The following is a 24992-nucleotide window of genomic DNA, read 5'->3' as shown; positions in this document are numbered from 1 at the left end:
ATTTCTCTTAAGATTTGTGATAATTAAACATGTTTGGATGAAAACACACTTGAGTAACTCTCCCACCTTTTCAAATTTCTCGACTGGGCACAATATTTTCATAGTATAGAAAAAAATTATTTCATGTGCTACAGAGATGGAAAACGTTGATGCAGGCAGGAAGCAGGAGTCTGGCCTTGTATTCAAAGGCAGGGAAGTGGCTTTGGCTAACTGGGGGAGGATCTTGGAGGGGATAAAGAAGAGGAAGAGATTTTCATTTGTTTTGCTTTGTTTTGTTTTGGTTGTTGCTTTTCCTTTAGTGGTCCAAGGTAATTTACAAAAGAATTAAAGGTTAGACATGTCAGTGAAGGAAAGTAGATTTCTTAGTCTATTGCATTGGCTTCCGCAGATAACGTAAGCAGCCGCAGACCTTGTGTGGGTCTGAGCAGAGGCCACAGATCTCTTCTCCCCCCTTTTCAGCAATGACTCATAACATTCTAGATGATGGAGCTGTGTCCTTGGGTAAGAAGGAAAAGGAGCAGGGCCCCAAGATGGACATGTCCCATGCACAATGACCTTTTGTTGCTGTAAGGGGTAGAGGTTGTTAGGTAGGTACAGCAGCATAATCTTGCCTATCCCAAGTAGTACCAGGAATTGCAAGCACAGTATGTCAAGCTTTGGATATGTTTCTTTGTGATTTTCAATCCCGGTGCCTGTTACATGAAGTGATGGAGGCATTTTTTGAGGACCTGGCTAATTCTGCCATCTTCCCCAGTGCTTTCACAATCTGTGTCCTTAGAGTGGGGAAATGTATGAGAAGTATTGCCATGTGCTATAATAAAAACATTTAAAATACAGGGAAAAATTATTTTGCTTTGATTTTTATTTAAAAATATTTAAAAATTTTTTAATATTTAAAAATAGTTGTAATTAAAAATATCTGGTTTTCATTTTCACAGATAATTCATTTGGAAATTCTTTCCTGGCCTTCAATACTAGGTATAGATTATCTCCATTGTGACCTTTATTTTAAGGACATTTCTCTGTGTCTGAAATATAGAGGGAAAAAACCTAATATTTTTCTCCATTCTGATGTGAAGTACCTTATTGGGTACATACATACCCCGTAGCTTTGAAAGCCATAAAGTAGTTCCTATGTTAGCTTTCTTTTTCTTAGAAATAAGATGGAATTGAAAGTTGTACAAAAACTGCCTAGAGAGTCAAATGTTAGGAATATTTACTAAGTTCCTGTGGATTTCTCTTATGGCATTTACTGTTTGTTTTTTACTATACTTGACACATAATGATTTATTATCTAAATACTAATCTTTTTTTTTTTTTTTTTTTTTTTTTTGTTGAGACAGAGTCTCACTTTGTTGCCCAGGCTAGAGTGAGTGCCGTGGCGTCAGCTTAGCTCACAGCAACCTCAGACTCCTGGGCTTAAGCGATCCTACTGCCTCAGCCTCCCGAGTAGCTGGGACTACAGGCATGCGCCACTATGCCCGGCTAATTTTTTCTATATAGATTTTTAGTTTCCATATAATTTCTTTCTATTTTTAGTAGAGACGGGGTCTCGCTCTTGCTCAGGCTGGTCTCGAACTCCTGACCTCGAGCGATCCACCCGCCTCGGCCTCCCAGAGTGCTAGGATTACAGGCGTGAGCCACCGCGCCCGGCCTAAATACTAATCATTTTTATAGCCTTTTCCACAGATGTTTCTCTCATGGTGCAAAAATGAACAAGACAGCAAAAGTTGAAGAAAAATCTTGACAGTTAATTGCATTCTGAATAGAATGCAATTACTATAATCAGCAGGTGGCAAATTTACTAATACAGTGAAGCTTTACAAGTCAGCTGTGCACTTGGAAACTTGAGGCAAGGTTGCATAGGTGAAATTTTGCCCACTGATTGACTGAGACACACTCCTGAATGCTAAGCTAAAAGGCTGTTCAAGTTCCATCATTTCCAAAGCCAATTTTATGACAAGAGAATTGAACAGGAGGCCCGGCACGGTGGCTCATGCCTGTAACCCTAACATTCTGGGAGGCTGAGGAGGCAGGATCGCTTGAGCTGAGGCGTTCCAGACCAGCTTGTGCAATAGCGAGACTCCGTCTCTACTAAAAATAGAAAAATTAGGGATCGTGCTGCACATCTGTAGTCCCAGCTACTTGGGAGGCTGAGGCAGGAGGATGGCTTGAGCCCAGGAGTTTGAGGTTGCAGTAAGTTACATACACTGCACTCTACCCCAGGCGACAGAGCAAGACTCTGTCTCAAAAAAAAAAAAAAATTGAACACGAGGATGATTGGAATGTGGCATGAAGAAACCCTGAGTATCTAAAATAGTACTGTCCAATAGAAATATAATATAAACTACATATGTAATTTTTAACTTTCTAATAGCAGAAAAATTTAAAAAGTAAAAAGCAGCAGGTGGAGTTAATAGTAATAGCATATTATGTTTAACCCAATATACCCACAATATTATCATTTCAACACACAATCATAAAAAATTGTAAATGAGCTATTTTTCCTTTTTTTTTTTTTTGAATACTAAATCTTTGAATTCCAGTGTTTCCAGCACATATCTCAATTTGGGCTATCTTTAAAAAATAAAGATAAATTTTAAAAAAACCACAAAAAAGCCAGGCATGGTGGCATGCACCTGTATAGTCCCAGCTACTCAGGAGACTGAGATGGGAGGATCACTTGAGCCCAGGAGGTAGAGACTAGCCTGGGCAACACAGCGAGACTTCATCTCTTAAAAAAAAAAAAAAATTAATAAAATAAAAATATTTTTTAAATTAAAAAAATCAATTTATGGCTAGTGGCTACCATACTAATTAGAACATTAGTGAGATGACACTCTAGAGAACACCACAGTTAGCAGGGAACATGGCCTGTTATTTGCTGATGATGGTCAGAAGCCCCAGTTCCCAAATCTCAGGTACGGGACTTTTATTTGCATTGTACCTTTAAAGTAGATTTTAATAATGTACTTATAAGAATTATTCAATTTTCATTTTCATACCAAGATACTTTCTTTGCAAACTTAATCAAATTTCAGGATGTAGAACAAATTTATGTTTAATAAAAGTCAAGACGAGTTTTTATTTATTTCTGGGAGAAAAGAAAAGCTATAACTCCATTTTTAACCCTGCTGTGTCTTATTACTCCAAAAGCAGTCTCATTCTTCTATTAAAATCTAACTTAGAAATCTTCTCCTCCTTACTTCTGTTCCAGCTGTCAGCTTGGACTAAAAGTTGGCTAGAGCTGAGCTCTGCTATTCCAGCCAGCTCCCTGGGAGCCGTAGGCCACTGTGGTGGAGCAGAGACCTCCCTATGTTGCCAGAGCTGGTGTGGCAAAGGAGGCATAACAGAAGCTCTTTATCCAATTTGTCTGCATCCAACTCAAGTTAATGTTCTGGTTAATCTATGCTGATTCCTTTGATGTCACAAATCTCCTGGGTGACTTTTACTCTCCCCTTCAATGTACTGCTTGGCCCGGAGTGATCTCTTTCCCGCTCATGCCTTCTTCCTTTGATTCCTTCTTGGGTATGCCCCCAACTATCTTTGCCTGCTGAGACAGACACCTGCAGTCCACTTTGCTGCAGCGGCTCTTCTGTAAGATTCATACATTTCTCATCCACTAATTCCCTCATTTCAATGTGCACTACTAAGAAAATCAGCCTGTCAGAACAAGGCTGTCCTTTTCCTTGGAGAAGTAGGGGGCTCCCCGAACAGGAACCCCACACTTAGTCATCTCTGTGCTTGGGAAAATCACTTTCCCTTTGAGGGTCTCAATTTGCTCATCAGTAAAGTAAGAGGCATGCACCAGATGATTTCTAAGTTCTTTCCAGTTCTAATAATATATAAATCACTAACAATACATCTAATAATATACAAATCTAACACTATATAAATCATTAAAAGCGTGAGAATTTTAAATTCTGATGCAGCCTTCTAATAAGGAGTGTCACTTCCATCTAGACTACAACTCACCAGCATTGTGTCAGTCCCATCGGTCCAATCAGGAAGAGGCTCCCTAGAAACTTTACTTTGAGCATTCATGGCTGGGTGATGATTTGGGAGGAAGCAGTACATCATGCATACGGGAGTCTTTAAATGCTGATATTGATCAGCAATTATAGAACTTTCACTATATTTCAATAGTGGAAAGCTGATTATATAATTAAAATATGTTTTCTTTTACTTTAAAAAAATTAGGATGTTTTCTATTTAAAAAATTGTCATTCTATAGACTTGAGTCATACAAAGGGGTATACATATAGCGTATATGTAATTTATGGAGACAAAATGAACACTGAGAGTCCAACATTCACCTTTGGGATGGCAACACTGCCTGTACCACTGTGTGTGCCTCCTGTCTCCCATCGCCTTCCCAACTCTATTGGCCTCTAGAAGGAACCACTACTCTGAATTTTAGGTTTATCATTTACCTGGTTTTTAAATAAATGATCATGTCACAAATGCATGAATGCTTAAGGAATATCTTGTTTAGTTTTGCTTGTCTTTGAGGCTTACAAAATGATAAGAAAACTATATGTTGTCTTTGATAACTTCCTTTTTTTCACTCACTGTAACGTCTCTGGGATTCATCCAGGCTGTTGAGCTGAGCTGTGCAGTTTATTCATTTTCCTGTTGGTTTAATAATCCGTTGTGACAGGCAGCACAGTCTATTTGGCTATTCTCCTGTTAAGGGACATTTGATTTGTTTCCAATTTTGGTCATTATGAACCATGCTGCTGCAGTCATGTTTGTATGTGTGCTTTGGTGCGTGTGTGAAGCTTTTTTCAAGGATTTATACTTAAGAGTAGAATTGCTGGCTCGTGGAGTATGCAAATATTCAACTTTGTAAGACAGTGCCAAATTATTTTCCTGGATGATTATAGCACCACGTAAGCTCCCTGAGCAGCACTTGTTATGATTTGATTTCTTCTCTTCCTCCCCCAATCTATATTGGGAATAAAATGGTCTCTTACTTGCTTCTAATTTTCATTTTAATTATATATAAGATTGATGATCTTTTCATATATTTGTGAAATATTCATGTTGCCTCCTCTGTAAAATGTTTGTTCATGTCCTTTGCCTATTTTTCTATGAGGTTGCCCTTTTTCTTATTTGTAAAAATCCTTTAGATATTCTGTATTCTACACCCTTACAAATGATGTCAATTGTAATATCTTCTCCCAGTTTGTGCCTTGCCTTTTAAATTTCTTTCTGGTGTCTTTTGACAAAGAAAGACAAGGTTGTAATTTTAATGTAGTAACATTTACCACTCATTTCTCTTATGATCAGAGCTTTTAGGAAATCCTTTCCTACCTTGAAATGATAAGAAATATTCCTATACATTCTTTAAAAATTGTTCAAAATTTTGCCTTTAACATTTAAGTTCTTAAACCATGTGGATGCCTTCACCTTTTATACAATAGCCCTTCTCTAACCCAGGGACTTGTGATGCCATCTCTCTTGTTTCCATGGCTGTGTCTAGAAGCTGTGCTGTGTTCCACTACTAAAGTTACCCATCTCTGCATGAATACCAGCTTTTCTTACTTTTATGGTGTTAAAATGTCTTGGTATTTCCCCATCACTACCTTATTATCATTCTTTAGGAGTGCCTTGGTTATTCTTGAGTTTTTTAATATTTCATATAAATTTTAGAATCAGCTTCTCAAGTTCTGATGAAAATTTTTTTGGTTTTTGATAGGTTTTAGATTTTGATAGAAATATTGTTGAATCAATAGCTACACTTGGAGAAAGGTGACTTCCTTATGATACTGAATCTTTCTAACTGTGAACATGGTTGACCTATCAATTTATTTAGGTCTTATTAATGTTTTCCAATAATTTCATAATTTTCTCCATAAAAGTCTTGCACATCTTTTGTTAGTTTTCTTCCTAGTCACCTTACAGTTTTTTTTTGCAATTGTACAAAATTACATTTTCAGTTCGATAGTATGTTTTAGAATAGTGATCTTATATTCAGTTGCTCTGAAAAACTCTCTCAATAATAATAAATTATGTACGCATCATTTTGAATTTTTCCTTGAACAATCCTGTTGCCTATGAATAATGACAATTTTGTTTCTATCTTTCCAATTTTTTTACCTTTTATTTCTCTTTCTTAACTACTGTGTCTAGGAATCTCCAGTACAAGGCTGAATAAGAACATAATAAAGCATCTTTGTCTTGTTTCTTATTTTAAAATGAACTCTTTTAAAATGTCACCATTAAAAATTATGTTAGCGCTAGATTTTTGGTAGACAACTTTATAGGTTTTAAAAATTTCTCTTATTTTGACAAAAGTTTTTTCTTTAATAATAGAGGCATGTTGAATGTTATAAAATGCTTTTTCTGCATTATTTGAAATGATCATATTTTTAAGCTTTAATTGGTTAATGCAGTATACATTTACACATATTTAGATAATCCAAGTAAATCATAGAGCTATTAACACACCACATTTCTCAAAAACTACTTCTTTTCTGCCCCTAATCTTTCTATAAGAGTGGCCCCAACATTGAGATTCCGTCTGATAATATGTGAAATGTCGAGGGTAAATCAATGATACATCCTTTTAGTTGACTTTAGTTCCCTTACCATTGCCAAACCACCATTGCATTTCTGGGTTAAACTCAAGTGAGTGGTTCCTTGATCCTAATATTTGCAACTTTATTCACTGAGTGAGAGTGAACTGCACTTTTCCTCTCTTATACTCTTCTTTCAGGTTTGGGGCTCAATGTTATACAGGTTTTATGCAATGAGTTGGAGAGTATTCCTTTTTTTTTGTGGGGGGGGGAAGAATTTGCATAAATTTGGAACACTCTTTAAAAAGTTAAGTAGGTTTTATTGGTAAAACTCTCAGGTCCTTCTTGGTATATTCTTTGGGGAAAGACTTTTATCTTATAATTAAATTTATGTAAAATCATAGGAATTTCTTTTTAATCTGTTTTGATAAATTATATTTTTCTAGGAATTTGTTCACTTGATCTATGTCCTGTGTTCATAGAAAGTGGGTCTTCCTGGAGCTTTCCTAACCATGTTTGTAAAAGCCTTGATGTAAGAGCATTTTAGGTTCCTTATCATCCTTTTCATCTTTTACAGGTGACATCTGCTCACATTCTGATCAGTTAGACAGTCAACTCTCATTCGAGTGCAGTTCAGCCAAGTGTTCTCTCAACTAATTTTTCTAGGAAGATGTTTGCTTGTTTTCTCAAAGCTGATTGTCTTAGATTTTCAACAAGATTATGTGAGGTATTTCTTAGCTACCTCCCCAATCCCACCCAATGTCCCCAAATGTATAGTGAATATAATTGATAGTTGATGATTCAGCATCACAAAATGCCCATTGCTATTATTTTGAACTTGAATTACATGGCACATAGTGCTGAAGCTATAAAAAGGCATTGAAAAAGAAAATAGACAATAGCAATAATAAAATCTTAATTTAAAAACTTATCTCTTCTTAACATTTTGTTTTTTAAAACTTAAATGCATAGAAATAAACAACATTCCTGTTAAGTGTGAACCTTCTGGATAATCTAGGTTTCCATATAAAAGGGTAATGTAGGAATCAAAGTAATTCATTTAGATCTGGCAAGAGAACAGATTATAACTCCATAGTAAGTAATTAACTATCTAATTTGTTTTCATGAAAGACTGTTCATTTGTTAACCATGTTCAAGGCCAAATATAGACACACATGGTGACGCTCACCTCAGGAGTGTGTTATTAAGAGCGTGCAAGAACAGCCTGTAATTCCAGTTTCATGAAGTATCAAACTACCACTTGAAACATGGAATTCATTGATATTTTTAAAATATTTTGCAGGAAGAAGGTGTTTGTTTAGATTCTGAGGTAGATGAACATATTAACTGGTTCCAGCAAGAATATATGAAAACAGAAAAGGACTGGACAGAAATTGACAAGAGGATGAGCCAGACGTTGGAAATCAGAAGAAAGCTGATTGGCAGCAGAACACCTCCGAAGGACATTCTTAAACTGTTTCCTTTCTTGAAGTGCCCTTACCAGGTATCTTTTTTGTTTTGAGATAAGGTCTCGCTCTGTTGTCTGGGCTAGAGTGCAGTGGCATCATCATAGCTCACTGTAGCCTCACACTCCTGGGCTCAAGAGATCCTCCTGCCTCAGGCTCCTGAGTATCAGGGACTATAGGCACGCACCACCAAACGCAGCTAGTTTTTTTTTATTTTTAATAGAAATGAGGTCCCACTGTTGCCCAGGCTGATCTCAAACTCCTGGGCTCGAGCAATCTTCTTGCCTTGGTCTCCCTAAAGTGCTAGGATTATAGACATGAGGCACCATGCCCGGCTGGTATCCTTATTCATTTATAATTCTCTCTGAATATAGTGTCCCAATTGATTTTTTCCTCTTTCCTCTTGAAGTAGTAACAGGACAAGTAGCAAGACAGTGGGTGTGAATCTCAGTAGGGTGTGAAGCCCAAGGGGCTACAGCTAGGACAATTTGGCAAGAATTTCAAGAAGCATATTCAGACACCAGGCACTGACTGCCTGTAGAACTAAGGAGTTCCCTGTTATCGGCCAGATCGCAGAGATCGGGGGATCATTACTTAGGGGTATTTTGACAGTGTGAATCATTTTCCCTTTGCATGTTTTTAGACAATCAAACTAGGAAAGTTTATTAAGAAACTTATTAGTATGCAACCTTACGCAAAATCTATTTCCTTTAGGATCCCAAATCATCTCATAAAGTGGTCTTAAAAATATACGAAGGTTAGTGGATAACTCAAATACCCTTCCATTTAGTTTACTTAAGGTGGCCATTCAAGGGTCTTAGCATAATTTTTAGCTATGGTATATAATGAAAGATTCATCAAAGTTTTTACCTAAGAACACATTTCATAGAGGAGTTCTGTGGGTGCAGTCAACCAAATGAAACATGAAACATTTTACATATTTCTTCCCCAAAAAAACTAGAATAAGAATTTGCCCCTATTATTTTAATAATAATGTCAATAGCAGACATCTGAGTGCTTACTAAGCTACAGCACATTCTAAGTGATTTACATGGATTAATCTATCTAATCCTCTCAGCAAGACTTCCTTGGCTTCTGCTTGTTTTCTCTTAATCTTCGGGTTGCTAGGAATGGTTAACAGCCAGTAGCCTCTGGCTATGAGAAAAGCATGCCCAATCGACACACCTACAAAATATAGCTTTAAAGCAAAACCTGTCAAACTGATAGTTTATACACTATAAATGTAGGGAGCATGTTTTATTTTTATTTATTTATTTATTTATTTTGAGACAGAGTCTAACTTTGTTGCCCAGGCTAGAGTGAGTGCTGTGGCGTCAGCCTAGCTCACAGCAACCTCAAACTCCTGAGCTCAAGGGATCCTCCTGTCTCAGCCTCCCAAGTAGCTGGGACTACAGGCATGCACCACCATGCCCGGCTAATTTTTCTATATATATTTTTTTAGCTGTCCATATAATTTCTTTCTATTTTTAGTAGAGACGGGATCTCGCTCTTGCTCAGGCTGGTCTCGAACTCCTGAGCTCAAACAATCCACCCACCTCGGCCTCTCAGAGTGCTAGGATTACAGGCATGAGCCACCGTGCCCGGGAGCATGTTTTAAATATCAGTAGTTCTCAAAGAGCCTAGCAGAGTACTGAGAGTGACACAGAAATGCAACATTGATATCTGGATGCTGAATGGGTTAGGGGATGGTTGGTAAAGTTGTTTTGGTCGCTGGTATCTCAGCCTTAGGGGTCTTCACTGGAGTGCAGCCTACAAATGAAGGCCAGGAGTTTGAGACCAGGCTGGGCAACACAGTGAGACCCCATCTCTAGGAAAAAAAATATTAATACATGGACTATGTTAAGCGGCCTTTCAGAGAACCAAAGGTGGGGTGAGATCCCTTCCGACTGAGGTCCACCGTGGCCTGAGTGAGAAGCAGAGAGTTTCCAGAAGAAAGGCTGTGTCCCTGTGCTTTGCCTTGGTCTCTCACTGTGGCATCTGTAAGGCTTTTCCCCCCATTCCTTCAGGTATTTCACCCTTCATATCCAAAATATGGATTGGAGCATGGTTTTTGTAATGACTGTACTTACTGAATAGAGTTGTCTAGTGATTGTTTTAAACATAAGAATGAAACAATTTTGGTTTAAATACTTCCCTAACTCAGCCCCATGCAGCTAGGATTTCCAGTTTCTAAAACCCTTGTTTTGCTTCTGTTTTTTTTTTTTTTTTTTTTTTGAGACAGAGTCTCACTCTGTTGCCCGGGCTAGAGTGAGTGCTGTGGCATCAGTCTAGCTCACAGCAACCTCAAACTCCTGGGCTTTAGCAATCCTCCTGCCTCAGCCTCCCGAGTAGCTGGGACTACAGGCATGTGCCACCATGCCCGGCTAATTTTTTTTTTTTTCTATATATATTTTTAGTTGGCCAGATAATTTCTTTCTATTTTTAGTAGAGATGGGGTCTCACTCTTGCTCAGGCTGGTCTCGAACTCCTGACCTCTAGCGATCCACCCGCCTCGCAGAGTGCTAGGATTACAGGCGTGAGCCACCGTGCCCGGCCTTGTTTTGCTTCTTAAAATAAAAGCCAGTTTGACCTTATTTACAAATACTCAGTTAACAAACAATCCCTAGAGGAGGGCAGTTGCTCCCGCACCAAACCACTCCCACCGCTTATGGGTACTGCCATTGTGAAAACAATGGGCCCTTAGGAGCCGGTGGAGACAGGGGTGGAGCCGGTGGAGACAGGGGTGGAGCTGGGGGAGACAGAGGTGGAGCTGGTGGAGACAGGGGTGGCAGGGGAGAAGCAGCTGGGTGGGGCGTGGTCCTAGCCTTAACACTGACCCTCCTTCACCTTCGTACTCACGAACCTCCTCCCTCAAAAAACAAACGTAAAAATTAAAAATGTAAAAACCCACTTTATTAGACTTCCTAAGATATTCTCAACTAGGAATTTATTACTGGGATCTACTGGATGTTGTGCAAGACAAGCAGGAGGGGGCTGAGGAGAGAGGAGGACAATACCAAACACAAATTTAAATGTTTCCTTATATTTTCCAAAAAATCCTTTGAGCTATTATAAGTTTTACCTTCTTGAGAACCTATTTCAACAATCATCTCTTAAAACTTAAGTGAATTATAATCAAGATTCCTGCAGATGAAAAAAAAAAAACCTTAAGTGAGGCACATAAGAATTACCTGCTAATAAAGTCTCAAAAAAATAAAAACATGAAAGAATCTCCATAATGGAGTAGCTGGTACTGGACTTCGCCATGGCCGCTGCTTTCAGGCAGCAGACAGCAGGCATCGCAGGACTCTGATCCTTGATAAAAGGGAAACACGTTGCTGCACGTTGCTGCGCTTCAGCTTTCTGCTTCAGGGTTACTTTCTAGCTAGTCATACAGAATAGGGAGGTGCCACTTAGCTGAGCAGGAAAAGATTGGCTTTTGGGAGCGAGGAAGCAGCTGGTATTTGCAGGACAGGGCACTGGAGGACGGGGTGGTGCAGAAGTCTACACAGGGATCCCCAGGGGGCCTTGGCTGAGCACTGAGATTTCCCACAGTGTTGACAATTAGAATTCTGGCCTAGAGTGGAGAGACCCCACTGAGCACCTCAGGCATCCACTTAAGACTTAAGAAAGTCAATGCAGAGCCATGCTCTAAGCGCAAGCCAGGACCATCCCCTAGGACTAGGACAAACACCAAAATAGAACTGTCCAAATGATAAAATCAAGTCTGACAGGACCAGTAATTTAACTGTCAGAACAAAATTTAACACCCTTTAAAGGAACACAGTTTAATCCAGACACCCTACTAAGTGGGTCACTAGGGTTAATAACGAGGGGTGCCACTCCCATTTCCACCCCTTGATTCCTGGACCCGTGAGTCCTGGCTGTGGGAGAAATGGCACCATAGGTTAGATGCTGACTCAGAGCTTATACAGTCCTGGAGAGGCATTGCGCCCTAGCTCGTGCTGTAACTGAGTTTTCCATAGGCCATTCCACCATTCTGTCCAGCCAGCTGCTTCAGGATGGTGAGGAACATGGCAAGACCAGTGAATTAGGCAGAGAAAATGGAATACGTATAAAGGAAGAACCAAATTGAAATTCAGAACTGAAAAAAAAGGTTTACCTGAAATGAAAACATCTCTGCATAAGTTTAAAAGCATATTGAACAATGCAAAGAAAGGGTCTGTGAACTTGAAGATAGATCAATAGAAATTATCCAAGTAATGAAAAGAAAAAGGATTAAGATTATTAATCTGTAGGACAAAATCTGAGGTTGTGGAGAGGGGGGTGATTTTCTGTGGCTGACCTGACCGTTCACAACTGAGAGTTTGACTACACGGACACACGGGAGTTTGTACCAATAAGCAAATACATTGAGGATAATGGGAGGCAGGTTTCCCACTGTTGGAGAGTTAGGAGGATGGAAAGGGTAAGGTTAGAAAAAGCCCTGTGCTGTTGGATTGGAATTGAAAGTATCGATGTGAGTGCACGGTTTTTCACATTTATATGTAGATATTTAATGCTTATATATAGATATGCAAAGTTACAGATGTTTGTAGGTCTGTGTGTTTTATGTATATTCAAATATTATTTCCTAGATTTGTTCTATGTGAAAGTTCAGAGCAAGGAGCACACCCAGGGCTGAAATTTTAGTTTCTAAATGTCATTCTCCATTAACAGGAACCAGGGCTCTTAGAGAAATAGCTGACTACAGGGCTGGGGCAACAAACAAACAAACAAACACACCCCTTCCCAAAAACCTAAGATGAGCCTGAAATATTGTGTAATGCCAGAAATTTAAAAAGTATTCATGGACTAATGGGATGTGTCAAGAGGACACAACAGTCAGCTTGAAGCGGCTCCCGCTGGCCGAATCTGAACAACGTGATCATTAATATAAATAATGAAAGGATCAGATTTGTAACTATTTGGGTAAAATAGTAATTTATTAGTCTGTACTGATATAAATAAAGGAATAAGTAAATAAATGGGAAAGAAGAGAACACTCACTTTATCCTACAGTAGAAAGCCAACTAACACATTTAGAAAGAATGGAATTAGAAAAGTCACCATTTGGCAACTATCCTAGTGATACAGGATTCAGGCAAGAATCATCAATGGATGCCGAATCTGGTGGAAGAAAGTTATTAATACATGAGGAGCAAGATATTTACATAAATTCAAGGTATCTCCCCATAAAATACTTATTATATATTATTAATAATTAACTTTACAGTGGGAGAACCTGGCAGATTCCATCTTAACCGAGTGGTAAAGTTACTGTCTCCAATATCGGAGCCAGTTACCATCTTGTGCTTCCTCATGCAGTGAGAACTGCCAAAATTCTTGCCAAAAATGCATAAATCATGAGGAAACATCATACAAACTTAGACTGAGGAATGTTCTACAAAGTAATTGGTCTTGAATCTTCAAAAATGTCAAGGAAACTAAGAAGCTGTTTCAGGCAGGAGACTAAAGACATGGTATCTAAATCTCACATGTGCTCCTGCGTTAGATCCTCTAAAGAACATGATTAGAACAACTGGCAAATTTGACTGGGATCTATAAATTAGACTTTCCTGATTTTCTGTGTCCTTGTACTCAGGAAATACATAATGAGGTACTGAGGGGTAATGGGATGTCATGTTCACAACTTATTTTCAAGTGGATCAGAAATTGGGGGAAGTTGCATGAAGGGCATTTGGAAGCTCTCTTTACTATTTTTTTCTACCACTTTAATGTAAACTTGAAATTATTTCAAAATAAAGTTAAAAAGAAATTCTTAGGTTATGGGCCCAGAAAAGTGGAATATTCATCACCTTCTTCATGCTTCACTTCTAGTCTTCCTGCTGAGAAAACTGTTTTCTAAAGGTATTAATCTAGGTTAGTTGTCCCCTGAGAGCTGCCTGATTACAAAGCCACCGTGCCTTTATGAGAATGTGCACTTACTTCAGCTTTTTGACAACTTCACTTTCAGAACTAATCTCTGGGCAATTTATCGTCCACCAAAATATTCCAGAAATAGTGAGGCCCAGTGGGTAGTATGTAACTGTTCTTTATAGTTTTGGGGAAAGCAATGATTAAATTAATTCATATTAGTGTGGGGGGCTAATAATCTGTTAATGCCGCTGCCACAATGAAAAAAGGGGTGGTGGTGGAATTCTCTAAGAGAGAATTCAAGCAGTGGTAGAAAAAGGTAGTTTCGAGTACAGGGGCTTCCCTAAAGCAAACTGGTTTTGCTTTGACCATGTAAGTCAAATCTCCTATACATATATGTATTTTTTCACTGTTTACCTTCGTCTGATCTTACAGTCTCTAACGTACTCCCCTTTCCCTATAGGATACTATGGTTAGCTATTTTTCCAGGGTTGCTCCCTAAAATCTAATAATTTTCTTCTTTGTCTCTTGTTGGATGCTGCCAAAAGATAACAATGTAGTTTACCTAAAGAAATGTAAGATCCTGACCTAGAATCTCAGCTGGATTACCCAAATAGTCAGCATATGCTAATATACTTTGGAATCAATCCTCATTGGAGCGACATCCAAGGTTTTAATTCTATAGGTTTAGAATTTTGCCATGTCCATTATTTATCTTTTCCCATTCGCTTCGGGTTTTCATTTTTTTTTTCCTCCCCTATGCTAAGTCTTTATTTCTTTCTTTTTTTTTTTTTTTTTGAGACAGAGTCTCACTCTGTTGCCCAGGCTAGAGTGAGTGCCATGGCGTCAGCCTAGCTCACAGCAACCTCAAACTCCTGAGCTCAAGCGATCCTCCTGTCTCAGCCTCCCGAGTAGCTGGGACTACAGGCATGCACCACCATGCTCGGCTAATTTTTTCTATATATATTTTTAGCTGTCCATATAATTTCTTTCTATTTTTAGTAGAGATGGGGTCTCGCTCCTGCTCAGGCTGGTCTTGAACTCCTGAGCTCAAACGATCCGCCCACCTCGGCCTCCCAGAGTGCTAGGATTACAGGCGTGAGCCACCGCGCCCTGCCTAAGTCTTTATTTCTAAAGCTTCTAAAATATTTAGTATGTTTTTTAAACTAGCATTCAAAGCTTAATGAAATTCTAAAGTTATTTACTCCCTTACATTCTATATATTAGCTTTTCTTGTGATCTAATATATCCATTTCTTTCCTCTCTTATCAGATGTTCAGAGAATTCCAACTTCTTACAAGAACAGATATTTATAAGAAAACAAGGCACATTTTGGAATCCTATTCAGAAAATATACTGACTTCTTTTTCAGTGATGGACAATCCAATCAATATTGCATTGCAAGAAAAAATGAAACAGTACACAGATGAAGACATGTTGAAACGTTAGTAAACTCGGGGGGTGGGATGGTCTGGTCTCATTTATATGTATAACTCAGGAAATTGAGAAAGACCCTGCTTTGGTAGCAAGTAAAATTCTGGAAGACAACAGGTGAGAAAAAAAGAATTGTTCACATAAAGTGAGGAGTAGAGGTATAGATTTAAAAAGTGCACCTGATATTGTAAAATTATGTTTAGGGAACTAGTAACCTGTTATGATATAAATCACAAGGTGAAGCAAAATAAAATCATCCAGGCTGATGGACAGAAGAGTACAGAACTCTTGTCTTCTCCTGGCAATGATTTGGAGAGAGACATGAAATTTTGAATGTTTTATTAGAAAAGGGTGTGGTTAAGAAAGGTGAAACACTGATCTAAGCAGGCTAGTTTGTTCTGTGTAGAAGGTAACAATAAAAAAAAATCCAGATGTTTTGATACTAGCTTTGCTTACAATTGCTAAAAGCTCACTTTTACTTTGACTGTAAACATGTTTGCTTTGACAGACATGAAGATGACAGCCACATGTTTACTCCTCCCAGATGTTTTTGGGGATGACCCCAGCCTTTTTGTCGTTGTGAATGAGAAGGTATGCAGTATGTTAATGGTCATTGGTTTGACATTTTACATCTTCTTACCATAATTTATTAAAAAGCAGGATGGAGGTCTATTTTGAAGTATGTTTTGCCATTCTTACAAATATATAAAATTGCAACAAACTTATTTATTGTACTATCATGATTAAGTTCAGGTATGTTTTATTACTTAGCTATTTTGCTTATCATGATAGTGACTCCATTCTTTCTTCCAGGTGCAAGTGTCCACGCCGGTGTTAGAAGTTAAAAACCCTTTCAACATCGAGGTCTGCGAATTTTCTTTATATTTAGAAAAAGAGAGGCTCACAAAGGTGCACGACTGTGTCACAGCCTTGGCGGTTCTAGTGGCAGCCTTTCACATATTTGGGATTCAGTGTCCAAGAAGACTGTCCCAAACTCTCAACTTTCTAGAGACATTGATTTTTGACGTGCACAGTCCCTATTTTCCCTCTTTGAAAGAAAAGGAAAGAGAAGTAGGATTTCAACACCCAGTCACTTAAAAGCATGCCAAATATTGTATCAGAATTTACCTGTGGGAAAGCTGAAACTTAATAAAACATTGTTTTGATTTACGGTTCTGGTAAGAGGTAGGTATTAGAAAATCATCTTGTTATCCCAGAAGCTAATGAATTTCAAGGCCTTCTGTCTTTACACTTAGCTATTAAGTTCTTTGTGAAATTCTGTAATAAAATGCCACTTAAAGAGCTGTAATTGTATTTTGAGTTCTCAGAAATTCCATAGTCAAGGTTATACTTTCAAAGGTGACTTAGTTTTTTAAAAGACACTGTACTTCACATTGACTCCCATCTTTCCGATTAGGGTATGACCTTACACCTGACTCACTGTGCTCACTTTTGGAAAGATTTAAAGCCCAGGAACTGCACACATTTGTGGCCTGTGGGCTGCGTCTTCAGTCTGGACATTGCTTGGAAACATTTTGAACTTGAACATTTCAAGAAAGAGCACATCCTCCTCAGTTCCTCTTTCCCCCAGATGACCGGCCTGGCCCTAGGAGATTTGGTCTCTTTGAATCAACTGTTGAGAACGAAGGCTGCATTCTTGAGGTCTCCTCTTTGCTGGCTGGTCTTGCTGACACAGGTTCTGACGTCTATGACCTGTGTTCACCTGCTACTGCTTCCCACCCTGGGGACATAGTGACTTGTTCTGCATGCCCGACTGCTTATGCCCAGAGTCCCAGGTTATAATTCTATTTGTTCTGCAGTAACAAATGGCTGCACAAGTGCTTTTTGGGTCCAAGAAAACTCAATGCACTTTCACTGTTTTCCATTCACAAGGAAAAAACTACAAAATTGCAGTTTAAGGTACCCTTGATGTTACTATCAAAATATCCATGTTACTTATTAGTTTTGAAAGATAGAACAGGTCTTTTGGGGGACTGAAGAGAGATTTAAGTGTTAATGTCTACAGCACAATGGGATGAGTATTTCCTGGATTACTTCATCAAATTAAATTTTTAAAAAAAGTTTAAGAAGAAAGAGGTCACACGAATTATTGAAGAAATATTTTTACCCTACCTATCTCTGGCAATACTGCAAAATATATGCTATCATTGAAATAATATCCTGCTAGATACCTTTTCCTCTATAAGGACTGTTCATTAAAATGCTGATGTCAGTGAGATAACAAGAAATGCTGTAATCCCAGCACTTTGGGAGGCTGAGGTGGGAGGATCGTTTGAGGCCAGGAGTTTGAGACCAGCCTTAATGACACAGCACGATCCCCTCTCTACAAAAAAAACCAAAAATAGCTGGGCATGATAGCACCTATATATATATATATATATATATATATATATAGTCCCCAGCTACTTGGGAGGTTGAGGCAGGAGAATTGCTTGAGCCCAGGAACTCAAGGCTGCAGTGAGCTGTGATTACGCCACTGCACTCCAGCCTAGGCAACAGAGCAAGACCCTGACTCTAAAAAAGGAAAAGAAAGAAATTAAAGAACAGTTGCCTATCTCTACAATGACTATTCATTAACTACTTACATGCAAATGGATAAGCAGAGTAAATAACAATTTGGCATGTGTCATTCTTTGCATAAACTAGTTCTCCTACAGTGTCCATTTCCTTTTCACTAGAATGTACCCTTAATTCCTTACAAACCTTCATTTCCCCAAATTACCCCCCCGTATCTTTTTTAGTCCTCTTCTCCCAAATGAATTTACCAACTTCTTACAGATCCTTTTCTTCAAGGGGACACATCTCTATGGCTAAAGTTTAATGACAGTCTTTAGCTGGGGCACAGTGACAGGGTTGGGGACCCAGAGAAACTGCAGTGAAGTTTGGCTCCAAACACGACAAAAACAAGAGCTGACCTTGAGGGCAGGTTCACGTCCGTTTTATTGTCTTTTTTTGATGGTGTACCTAATCCTCACACCCAATATGCAATATTGCTTGACTAACCTACCCTATTTCTTTGGGGGCTGAGTCCACTGGATCTAGAAGTAGTAAAATGGCAGCCAGGGGACAAATAACAACCTATAGATGGGTTTCACTTGTAGAGTGTTTTAAATGAAAAAAAAAAAAAAAAAAATAATGCCTTTAATTGGGAAGGTCCTATCAAAGTCCACATTTCCCATCCCTCCCTTTTGTCTTACCCAAGCCTGTTTCTCTCATTTCAGGGAACTTCCTACCATCATGGTTCCCTATTTCCTCTGCTACAACTCAGACTATATCCCAGGGATGGAGTGGTGAATGTTTTCTCCTTCTTGAGGTACAAGGAATCCTGTGCCGCCCTAAGGATGCTTAATGCCTTGCCTGTAACACATAACATGCTGCTTAGAGTGAGTGGATGTTTTCAGTAAGATTTAAAAGCCTCTTTCCTTACAGTATATGCTTTAAAATAGAAAGAATTTCCAATGGGAATGAATCCTACATGACCCAACAATATAATTTTTTAATTTTTTTTATCACACATCACATCATCTTGGGATACAGTCTGACAAACGATTCTGAATCCTACAGATTCATTACATAGTTATCCAATGCCCATACATTTGATGTCGTTCCTGTTCTTGTCCTGCCTCTTCTATTTGACAAGCTTTCTTAAGAATCATACATATATAAAAAAGTATCTGTAATTAAGATTTTATTTCATTCATATCATATATATAACAAGTGCAACTTGAATGTACAAATTCTGAACATAAAAAAGGAAAAAAAAAACAGTAACAAAAAAACTTATTTAAGTAGATTCATGCAAAGAAATGTATGGGACACTTCAGATGTCACTGACCCTGTTTTACCTTGAATTATGACAAATGCAAAGGACTGCTATTAGACTTCCAACAGGGGACATCAAAGGAAGTCCTACATCCGAAAAAATGAGAGCAACTAAGAAAGGAGGTGGAACTTTCCCCAGAATTCAGACAGCATGCTACAAACTTACTTTCTACTTTTAAAATAGTCCTCAAATAAATATCCAATCCTGGAAATAGAAAGTACATCAAAAGACGGACAAAATAATTTACCTTTTGCCTTAGAAACGCATTCTTGCAAAAGAAACACTACCAGCTATCAGTTATAATCAAGGGTTTTCATTTAAAGTGCATCTGTATGCTTATATATCGAGGCAAAGTATTTTACAGAAAAAGGAATCCTTCCAAAATGGAGGTTCTTGAATAATTAATTGCTTTGGGAAACCACCATCCTGATCTGTGAGCATTTAGGATTTTGTGTCAACCGGTGTTGTTCCTTCACACCTTGTCTTTTCAGTAAGATCTAGACACTCCTGGAAGAAAACCTTTGGGTTTGGAGGACAATGCAAGACCTGAGACAGAGCTCTTTACAGATTAGTGTCTCTAGCGACAGAATGAGCCTTTGGTCTCTGTAAAGCACCCCAGTTACTTCAATGACAATTAGAGGAAAAGCTCAAGATCATCTCATAAATAGTTCAAGATCCTCACAAACATACCCCAATACGTAACTGCATATTCCTCTGATACCATCTGACTCTTGTAAACACATGGGCACCACGATGCATGAGACTGATGCCACTCAAATACACTACCTAATTTATTTATGTTTATATATTTTATTTTTCGATTCCATTCTTTTATATACATGTTTTTGGTAATTATAGTAAAGATGCTGGTGAAAAGTAATTTGTTTTAACATTTCATAATGCGTGCAAACGTAAAAAACACTGATTCAAAGAAAAGCCATTTTTACAACTATTCAGCCTCAACAAAGTATGACAAGCAGTTAGGCAATATCATGACTTGCAAAGTTATACTTAACATAATGTTGCAATTCAAAATATGGCACAGAATTAACAATACAGATAACAGTCCCACTGGCTAAACTTAGCCAGGTTTTGACTAATTTGGTTTAATTTGAAATTTAATTATATAAAAAGGTTTCCGAAAGTATTGAAAAAGAAACAGTGTACATGAAAGAGAATTCAACAATGTTTACAAAATGCCAAAAGTTCTTACTCTGCCCCCCATCCATAAATAATTAATGAAGTCCCTCTTCCCCCCACCCCCCAGCCTCAAAAAGATTTACAAAGATAAATTTAGCTCAGTGAACAGAACCAAAAGATGACTGTTGTTAGACAGTACCTAGTTAAAAGCTCAAGCACTTTCATAAGAATTCATATATATTGTCTCTCGAGGAATATAAATAATCCGATAGTGTTGCTCTTTTGAGTTTTGGAGAATTCTCACTTAGGAGTTATAACCGTCCTTGTGCTTTGAATAAAACATGAGCTTTAAAGCAGAAAGCTGATAGTACTCAGAATTCACTATCTTCAAAGTTCATTGTGAGAATTCTTCTCTGCAGCTTTAAACATCAGGATAGAATTGAAAATTTTGAGAGCAGGGCCGAGCTTAATACTCATAATTTTAACAATGTCCGTTTGAGTCATAAGTAGAAATGCTTCTCCATCAATTTGCTAAAATGGGGGGCACAAAAAAAGAATGTGGATTAATCAGAGATAGTACGGCAGGAAACATTCTAGGATACGTTACCAGCTCCCTTCTACACAGCCCACTAAAAAGGCGCGCACAGGAGTTCACGTGCGCAACAATATTTCCTGATATATGGACTTTTCTTTTCTACAACACCACACCCAAATGTGGACTGGGAACAAAGTAAAATCAGCCCATAGGAAAATGGAAGTGCTCACACCTACCGTGATTGCTCCAAATAAGGTGTGGAGTCAGGAAGAATTTGGAAAAATCTGGGGTGCCCAAATCCAGTTCATACCATGGTAGATTTTTAAGTTAGAAAAGATGACATGTACACAAATGTTTGTGGACATAAGAGAATTCAGGCAAATACATCAGCTACATGAAACAATTTTTTTTCCCCCCAAATTAGCCTTCCACTATGAAGGAAAAAACCCAGAAAGATAGTATTTATTTATAGCGTGGTCACTATTAGTCTTTACATACAGAAGAACAGCATTTAGTCAACAGGGTAGTTGAAGAACATGTGACTGGTGTTAAGAGTTGCAGACTCTAGGCTGGTTCTACTACTTGGGTAAGCATGAGAAAGACCCTTCCTCTCTCTCAGACTCCTTTAAGACAAAAAGCCTATGTTTCCTGAGAATATAGGCTACTGTTTTCTGTAAGTTCGAAGGTAAAACATATGTTTGAGTTTCAAAGATAGAACAGTATGAAGATGATGTGTGGTTTAGTGGGCAGAACAAAGGAACAGAGTCTTTTTATATGGCTGTCAGCTCGTGGGGTACCCCACCACCTTAAAAAAATTAATTCACTTCTCTTTCAGTTTTCCTACTTTGAACAAAAAGTAAACACACTTTTGTTCTCTGCCTTAGAGTACATCAGAAACCTTGACAGCAGCGTAGCCCGCTATGGGTTGAACTGTGCTCCCCCTACCCTCCCACCCCCCAAATTCATGTTGATGCTCTCACTCCCAATACCTCGGAATGTGACCTTATTTGGAAATTGGGTCGTTGCAGACATCATTAGTTAAGATGAGGTCGCAGGGGAGTAGGGTGGGCGTCTAAATTTGAACACAGAGACAGACACACAAAGAGGGATGATGTGAGTACCCACAGAGGGACACCATCTGTAAGTCAAGGAGGAAGGGACAGATTCTTTCCTCACAGCCCTTGGACGGATGCAACTCTGCTGACACCTTGACTTCTATCCTTCTTCAGACTTCCAGCCTCTAGGACTGTGAGACGATAAACTTCTGCCATTTAAGCCACCAATTTGTGGTATTTTGTCAAGGTGGCCCTAGCAAACTAATATGACTCTAAATTCTGCAAACAGTTCTCCAAACAAAGGCTGATACAATCAGGCAGCTATTAGGATTTTTCTCTCCCCTCTCTATATGAAAAACCTGTAAACAGAAATTGTCTATGAACTTAATCAGTAAAAACTACAGCCATCTTATACAACTTCGGGTAACAATCATATGGGAAAAAGTCTGCTAACTTCAGTCAAAAAAAAAAATCTTGCTAACTAGAAGGAAAGATATTCCAATGTTAATCTCCGAGTGTAACACAGTTAAATGGCAGGTATGAGAAATATACTGTTGTTTTTTTGGAAACCTTTGCTCTCGTCTCATTTGCTTGTGCTATGACAGCCCTCTGAAAAAGCGAGGTCAGGAAGAAAGGCAGATCTATTAACACTTCACGAGACCAAGGCAGGCCTTAGCAGGATGGACAGCCTGACAGAAGTCTTCTAAGTCATTAATGAAAACAAATGTCAACTAACACACCCGTTCCCAAGGAGCTCACTACAAAGACTGATTGGCTTATTATAACCTTGAGCCCTACTGAAGGCTTGTAGAAGCCAACTGAGTCTCCTTCCGAGACCACGTAAAATGAAAGATGACTGATGAAAAGAACATTCAGAGAATTGAGAAGCTGGGATTTGAGGTTAAGCGTGGGATGAGAAGGATAAGTTTTGGTAGATTATTATTTATAAGGAGGTTACACTAGAAAGAAAAAGTCTTGAGGTTAGTGCCAAACTCAGTTTATTTAAAACGTACAGGTTGCTCTGATGTGTGGCCGTAAGGACAGGCCTTGATTGGAAGGAAGTAAATTTTAGAAAGTACATTCTTGGCCGGGCACGGTGGCTCACGCCTGTAATCCTAGCACTCTGGGAGGCCGAGGTGGGCGGATCGTTTGAGCTCAGGAGTTCGAGACCAGCCTGAGCAAGAGCGAGACCCCATCTCTACTAAAAAATAGAAAGAAATTATATGGACAGCTAAAAATATATATAGAAAAAATTAGCCGGGCATGGTGGTGCATGCCTGTAGTCCCAGCTACTCGGGAGGCTGAGACAGGAGGATTGCTTGAGCCCAGGAGTTTGAGGTTGCTGTGAGCTAGGCTGACGCCACGGCACTCACTCTAGCCTGGGCAACAGAGTGAGACTCTGTCTCAAAAAAAAAAAAAAAAAGAAAGTACATTCTAAGAACAACAGTGACCACTGCAATGTATTACTAGGCTTACTTTTTGTTTGTGTGCTTCTGTAATGCATATACACTGATATAACTCCAGAGATTATGTGTCTTGCTAAAGGCCTAAAACAAAGACAAAGAATTTGGAACTGAGGAGCTCTTGCCTTCCATTTCACTCTTGCCACTGTGCACTATTTGTTCTTTTCCAATGCTTCATCTCTAAATCACAGTGTTGTGCACTTTGTCTGAATGAGTCTTTCTCAGAGTGTAAAGGTATTGCACAATAAACACGTCCTAAATATCTATTATATTCAAACACTCTTCTTGGGCTTGGGCACACAGCCGAGAATAAAACCAATAAAACAAAAACAAGCAAGCAAGCAAACAAAAACTCTTTGTGGCGTTTACACTCTAGTAGTGGGAGATAGACTATGAGCAATAAACGTAATATACAAGCCTGTTAATTAGTAAATCAGAAGGTGATTAGTGTTATGAAAAAACAGCTGGCTGGGGAGATGGGCGGCAGGGGGCCCCTTCCAGCAGGGCAGTCAGGGCAGGACTAACGGAGAGGCTGGCATGTGAGCAGAGGGCTGAACCACGGGAACAGCGAGAGGAAGGACACTGCAGGTGGAGGGAAGAGCTGGAGCACTCCAGGACAATCTGAGGACAGCCAGGAGGAGTGTGCAGAACCGCATGGGGCAGCGTAAACAAGGAGGCAGGAGAGGTAACGAGGTGTCTGACTGAGACAGGAAGCTACCGGGAGGATCTGCACAGAGGAGTGACATGATTTGACTTCTGCTTCAGCAGGATCCCCCTGGCTGTGCTGGGAGTGGACTGGAGAGGAGCAAAAACAGAAGCAGGGAAGCCTGTTAGGAGGTTATTGGATTCATCCAGATGGGGAATGTGGTGGCCCAGACCAGCCTGGTAGTGGTGGAGGGAGAGTACTAGTCAGAATCCTTCTATGTTTTTAAAATACACCCAACAGGATTTTCAACAGATTAATGTGGAGTGTGTAAGAGAGAAGTCAAGAATTCTCATAACAGCCTATCTGCATATCAGTATTTTGCCTTTTAGAGACATTTATAAGGCTTCAGTTAGATTTGTATTATTGTTTGCTTCTAGGACTTAAAACCAATATCCACTGACCTTATGAGACACTTGAAAGCAATGACTGTTTTATTATTTTTGAATCATCCTTCTCACCACAGCATTACAGAGTACCATACACGTGGTGGGCATTTAACAAATGTTTACAAGATGAATGAATAATATGTATCAGACAGAACATTAACTGTTCCACTCTTCCAAAGAAGAATCTAGCTTTGAGGATATTTGGTACCTGAGAGGCACCTCCAAAGATAATATGCTATGAAAAAAAATTATTCAAAGAAATATCATATTATTTTGAATTTGAACTTCAATCTTAATCTAAATAATAGAGCAACCCTATATGGATTATCTAGATATCAACAGAATCAAAAACAGAACTTATAAAATAGATGGATTATATGTTTATTTTTCAAAAATGCTTTATCATTTTCAAAGGTAATGACTACATGACTCTTTCCAAGAAAAATTAACATCACCCCATGTGGATCTAAGTCTGTTCAGGAATAGAAAATTAATTGAGAGTAGTCCGTGAGAATACTTAGGACTTAGGGAAAGAAACTATAAGTCTGAATAATTGCTAATTAAC

The 24992-nt window shown here is 38.7% G+C and overlaps 2 protein-coding genes across 5 annotated transcripts in view; one reads left to right on the top strand and one right to left on the bottom strand.

Moving 5' to 3' along the window:
• The window catches only part of SAMD3 (sterile alpha motif domain containing 3), a 48968-nt gene extending 32572 nt beyond the window's left edge, over positions 1-16396 (top strand). The window contains exons 8-11 of the mRNA XM_069488535.1: positions 7825-8025; positions 15137-15308; positions 15807-15889; positions 16112-16396. Of these exons, the coding sequence (XP_069344636.1) occupies positions 7825-8025; positions 15137-15308; positions 15807-15889; positions 16112-16396 (741 nt within the window). The remainder of the gene's footprint in view (positions 1-7824; positions 8026-15136; positions 15309-15806; positions 15890-16111) is intronic.
• Positions 16397-18994: 2598 nt separating this feature from the next.
• The window catches only part of L3MBTL3 (L3MBTL histone methyl-lysine binding protein 3), a 110994-nt gene continuing 104996 nt past the window's right edge, over positions 18995-24992 (bottom strand). For all 4 annotated transcript variants that reach the window (XM_069487602.1, XM_069487603.1, XM_069487604.1 and 1 more), the window contains one exon: positions 18995-20813. In XM_069487602.1, coding sequence (XP_069343703.1) covers positions 20670-20813 — 144 coding nt within the window. In that variant the 3' untranslated portion in view covers positions 18995-20669. The remainder of the gene's footprint in view (positions 20814-24992) is intronic.

Source organism: Eulemur rufifrons, chromosome 15, assembly GCF_041146395.1.
Source record: "Eulemur rufifrons isolate Redbay chromosome 15, OSU_ERuf_1, whole genome shotgun sequence".
NCBI lineage: Eukaryota > Metazoa > Chordata > Mammalia > Primates > Lemuridae > Eulemur > Eulemur rufifrons.
The sequence above is the reverse complement of the archived record's forward strand: the minus strand, read 5'-3'. Positions and strand labels throughout refer to the sequence as shown.